The 5,661-nt window shown below is 35.1% G+C and overlaps 1 protein-coding gene across 1 annotated transcript in view; it reads left to right on the top strand.

Moving 5' to 3' along the window:
• LOC144959066 (uncharacterized) overlaps positions 1–5,399 on the top strand; it is a 19,215-nt gene extending 13,816 nt beyond the window's left edge. Inside the window, exons 6-8 of the mRNA XM_078891435.1 lie at positions 341–429; positions 1,900–2,035; positions 3,331–5,399. Of these exons, the coding sequence (XP_078747561.1) occupies positions 341–429; positions 1,900–2,035; positions 3,331–3,347 (242 nt within the window). The 3' untranslated portion in view covers positions 3,348–5,399. The remainder of the gene's footprint in view (positions 1–340; positions 430–1,899; positions 2,036–3,330) is intronic.
• Positions 5,400–5,661: the final 262 nt, after the last annotated feature.

Below are 5,661 nucleotides of genomic sequence, written 5' to 3'. Positions count from 1 at the left end.
TAAGCTTAGGTCTGCATCATATATACATGTGTTTAATCTTTATATGTGTTATTCTAACAGCTGACAAGTTTAGGTCTGCATGTATACATGTGTTTAATCTTTTTATGTGCTATTTTAACAACTGATGAGTTTAGATCGGCATATATTATAATATATTAATATGTGTTTAATCTTCTTTTATGTGATATTTTATCAACTGATGAGTTTAGATCGGCATATATTATAATTTTATATTAATATAATGTGTTTGATGTTTTTATGTGCTATTTTAACACTCTACAACTAACGAGTTTAGGTCTGTGTTTACATTTGTTTAATATTTTTAATGTGTTTTTTACAGACTCTAAATCTATTGATTTCTGGATAGGAGCGACGAGGAAAAAAACAGAAAAAGATTTCAAGTTTTTAGTGGACAAAGTGGAAAAGATTGTAAGACTTATTGTTGTCATCTTCCTTCTCCATAATATATTATAAGACCAAACAAACAAATTTGTGATTTTATATAGCACAACATCCACTCAACGTACTCAAAGCGCTTTACAAGGGGTCCCTGGCCAACAGCAACACTTAACATGTAGGACGTGGCATGGCACCTGTTAGGTGATAATATTTCAACTTTTTTTCGGACAGAGACACCACTGTTAACGGCGAGGTACTCATTTTACACATGCGTACAGTGAGCGAGGCACAAACCCAGGACATTCCGATCCGAAAGCGAGTGTCAAACCACAAGACTACAAAGCCGCTTACACAGTTTTTGTACCGATGATATCATGTTGATGAAATGTTTGGCAAAGTTTGTTTTTACATTACAACAATGTAAAATGTAAAACTAGGCCCGTAATGCGTTCGGATGTCAGACCTGCATATATATTATGTACATGTCGCCCAAAGACACATGTGTGAACAGAAAATTTGATTGATTGTTGTTCGTGTTCTTGTTGTTTGCTAAAAAGTGCCCAATTATTGTTTTATTTAATGAGTTGCTGCTCCCTTTCAATGTGATTCATTCACGGCTTGTTTCGTATCTTTGCTGTGTGAGCGATTTTCATTTTTTTTTTCTCTTTCTCTTTGTTTTTTTTTCAATGGTAGTGGAATTAATGTTATTTATTGTATATATTATGTTTATCTATATAGGTATAGTGGAATTAATCTTATTTATTGTATAATATTATGTTTATCTACATAGGTATAGTGGAATTAATCTTATTTATTGTATATATTATGTTTATCTATATAGGTATAGTGGAATTTATCTTATTTATTGTATATATTATGTTTATCTACATAGGTATAGTGGAATTAATCTTATTTATTGTATATATTATGTTTATCTACATAGGTATAGTGGAATTAATCTTATTTATTGTATATATTATGTTTATCTACATAGGTATAGTGGAATTAATCTTATTTATTGTATATATTATGTTTATCTACATAGGTATAGTGGAATTTATCTTATTGACTTTGTTCTTGTTGATTTATTCCAAAATTTGAATTAATATTTGTTTCTCTACGCAAATTGCCTACAATAAAACCGTTTGAAATAAAAGTAAAAGATTGACTTCAGTGTACCTATGACAATCATTCTCGGATCGTAAGGTCCTGGGTTCGAGCCTCGCTCGGCGCATCGTTGAAAGGATCTCTACTCCCATTCTCTCACCGTACTCAGGTGTAAAATGAATACCTGGATCTAACATTGTTGTCTGTCCGAAATGATTGTAATATCGCCTAACAGGCGCGTCAAATATCATCCTTCATTTTAAATGTTGCTGTTTGGCAAGTGACCCCTTGTAAAACGCTTTTATCACGTTTTGTGGATATGCGCTATATTATAAACTTATTAAGAGGATACCGATTTGATCCGTTTGATTCCATTTCTCAACATTGTTGCAGGACCTCAGTATGTTTGCAAAGAAACCAGCAGCCGCATCTGCTAAGGATGAATGCGTTAGCACGGTCAAAGCTTCGGGTTGGAAATGGGCACCAAATGCCTGTACAGATAAAAAGGGATATATCTGTGAGATGAAAGGTACGGTATTAAAGAATATGTTTTACTTTGCGATTATTGTAGTAGTAGTAGTAGTAGTAGTAGTAGTAGTAGTAGTAGTAGCAGCAGTAGCAGTAGCAGTAGCAGCAGCAGCAGCAGCAGCAGCAGCAGTACTACTAGTAGTAGTAGTAGTCGTAGCAGCAGCAGCAGCAGCAGCAGTAGTAGTAGTATAAGTAGTAGTAGTAGTAGTAGTAGTAGTAGTGGTAGTAGTAGTAGTAGTATTAGTAGTAGTAGTAGTAGTAGTAGTAGTAGTAGTAGTAGTAGTAGTAGTAGGAGTGGGAATAGTAGTAGTAGTAGGAGTAGTAGTAATAGTGCGGCTTTGTGGTCTAGTGGTATGACACTTGCTTTCGGATTGGAAGGTCCTGGGTTCGAGTCTTGGCTCGGTGCATAGTTGAGTCCTTGGAAAAGGCTCTTTACTCACATTCTCTCACTGTACTCAGGTGTAAATGAGTACCTGGCCGTTAACAGCATTGTCTTTGTCCGAAAAAATTGTAATATCGCCTAACAGGCGTCATGGCCCGTCCTACACGTTAAAATGTTGCTGTTGACCAGGGACCCATTGTAAAGCGCTTTGAGCACATTTATTGGATATTGCGCTATATAAAGCTCAATTTTATTTATTTTATTTTATTCATCTAACCATTCCAAAAACTCCCAACCTCTAATACAGCTCGTTTGAAGGCCACCAAAAACTCACAATTGGCTGCCAATCGTTGCCACGCATCGCCTTGCATTTTACCCTGACTTTCTGTTTTCTTATGTATTTATTATACAAGGCAATATTCTGTTATAACGACATAACATTGCCGATTCCGTCGATGTTGTTGTAAAGCGGGTTGTACTGTTTACAATTGCCAAAGACGTGTCCAACAATCCTGTTTTTCAATGGATATTAAGGGTCAAAAAGTGACTATTCCTACGTTGAGACAAATAACGCAACTGGTTTCTCCCTACGAGAGCGAATATCGCAAATAGTTGTAATCACGTAGGGACGAATAGCGTGAATGGTTGTAAGAATGTATGGATGGATAATGCAAATGGCTCTAAGTTTGTATGTCGAATAATGCCAGGACTTTCTGGTGCTTGAGGACAAGTAACACTGAGGATACACACGCATTCTCACACAAACACACACACACACAGACGAATTTTGTTAGAGGTTGCTCAGGTGTATTGAAATTAACCTTGATCAAGAAAAGCAAAACAAAATCTTGATATTCAGAAATATCAACGATGATTGCCTACGACAATGACGTCATCCTTTTATCTATCCACAGCAACGGTTTCCGAATGATTCCAACCAGGCTGTCTGAACATTCGATGATTGACATCCCATCTTTCAACTCACTGGAATAATTATGTTCATCTTATTATATTGAATCTCTCAATTAACCAGAATTGTAAATAACCAGGGACAGCATACATGACAACAAACTACAAAACCACAACCACAGAAACAAGCGAACATGAGCCTGCATGGAAACACATACATATTATAACACACCAAAACACTCAATAAAAATATCATCAGTTCCATTTTTGAGGTCACCAATGTTTTGAGTTCTCGTGTCTATAAAATGCTTTCAACATGACCCATATTATATTTATTTTAGTTAGAGGTTACAGGACGTCTCTCCAGTTTGAGGTCACCAATGTTTTGAGATCTCGTGTCTCACTGGATGGGGATCCTGACCTCCCATAGCGGGTAGGGAGGTACATACTATGTCTTCTATCCCCCTATGTCTGTTTTCCAACATGCTTTCTGTCATTGTCTTGCAATGAGATTACTTGGTTTTGTCCTGGTCCTGGCCGGATACCTTGGCTGGGAGGGAAACAGTCAAATGTATAGTTAGTTTTGGGAGATGATATTTTTTTCCTTGTAAATCATCTCTATGCACTCTATTATGTTTTATTTATGTATTATATATGATTTGTAGACATTTGAGTGTATTCCTCTTAGTGGGGACCTGTGCTTGTGTCTGGATGAGACTTTTAGGTGATATCAATTTAAGTACACTGATAGTGTGCTCTATTACTACTACTACTACTACTACTACTACTACTACTACTACTACTACCACTACTACTACTACTACTACTACTACTACTACTACTACTACTACTACTACTACTATACTACTACTACTACTACTACTACTACTACTACTACTACTATACTATACTACTACTACTACTACTACTACTACTACTACACTACTACTACTACTACTACTACTACTACCTACTACTACTACTACTACTACTACTACTACTACTACTACTACTATACTACTACTACTACTACTAACTACTACTACTACTACTACTACTACTACTACTACTACTTACTACTACACTACTACTACTACATACTACTACTACTACTACTACTATACTAACTACTACTACTACTAATACTACTACTACTAACTACTACTATACTACTACTACTACTACTACTACTATACTACTACTACTACTACTACTACTACTACTACTACTACTACTACTACTACTACTTTACCTACTACTACTTACTACTACATACTACAACTTCTACTACTACTTACTACTATACTACTATACTATACTACTACTACTACATACTATACTACTACTACTACTACTACTACTACTACTACTACTACTACTACTTTCTACTAACTACTACTACTACTACTAACTACTATACTAACTTACTTCTACTACTACTACTAACTTACTACTACTACTACTACTACTACTTACTACTACTACTACTACTACTACTACTACTACTACTACTACTACTACTACTACTACTACTACTACTACTACTACTACTATATACTACTACTACTACTACTACTACTACTATACTACTACTACTACTACTACTACTACTACATACTACTACTACTAACTACTCTACTACTACTACTACTACTACTACTTACTACTACTAACTACTACTACTACTATACTACTACTACATACTAACTACTACTACTACTACTACCTACTACTACACTATACTACTACTACTTACTACTCTACTATACTACTACTACTACTACTACTACTTACTACTATACTACTACTATACTATTACTATCTACTACTACTTACTACTACACTACTACTACTCTACTACTATACTATATAACTACTACTACTACTACTACTACTACTACTACTACTACTACTACTACTACTACTACTACTACTACTACTTACACGTTTACGGATACTCAACTCCCGCGAACTCGTACATACACAAAGATACGAACACAAATACAAACATCCCTACACAAACACCATCACCGATTTGTATTTATGATGAAAATAAACTTTTTGGGTTTTTTTATTTTTATGTTTATTTTTTTTATTTTCCGGGTTTTAGTACGGAGGGTTCTACTGTAGCATTCTTAACTTAGATAGAACACAGCGGACGCCACTCACGTCTTTGTTATTGTTTTTTGTTTTTTTTTGCCATCGATTTTTATGAGTAGTTCTCAGTAAACTGTACCAATCAGACTATAAACATTTATACATAGTTTTGTGTCTTGGTCCGTTTGAGGTCTGGCTGGCAATGTTGTGAGCTTCTTAGCCAGGCGTACAGCATCTAT

This window comes from Berghia stephanieae, chromosome 13 (genome assembly GCF_034508935.2).
Source record: "Berghia stephanieae isolate SIO BIC M18660-M18661 chromosome 13, UCSD_Bste_1.3, whole genome shotgun sequence".
Lineage (NCBI taxonomy): Eukaryota > Metazoa > Mollusca > Gastropoda > Nudibranchia > Aeolidiidae > Berghia > Berghia stephanieae.
This window is presented reverse-complemented; position numbering and strand designations above follow the sequence as displayed.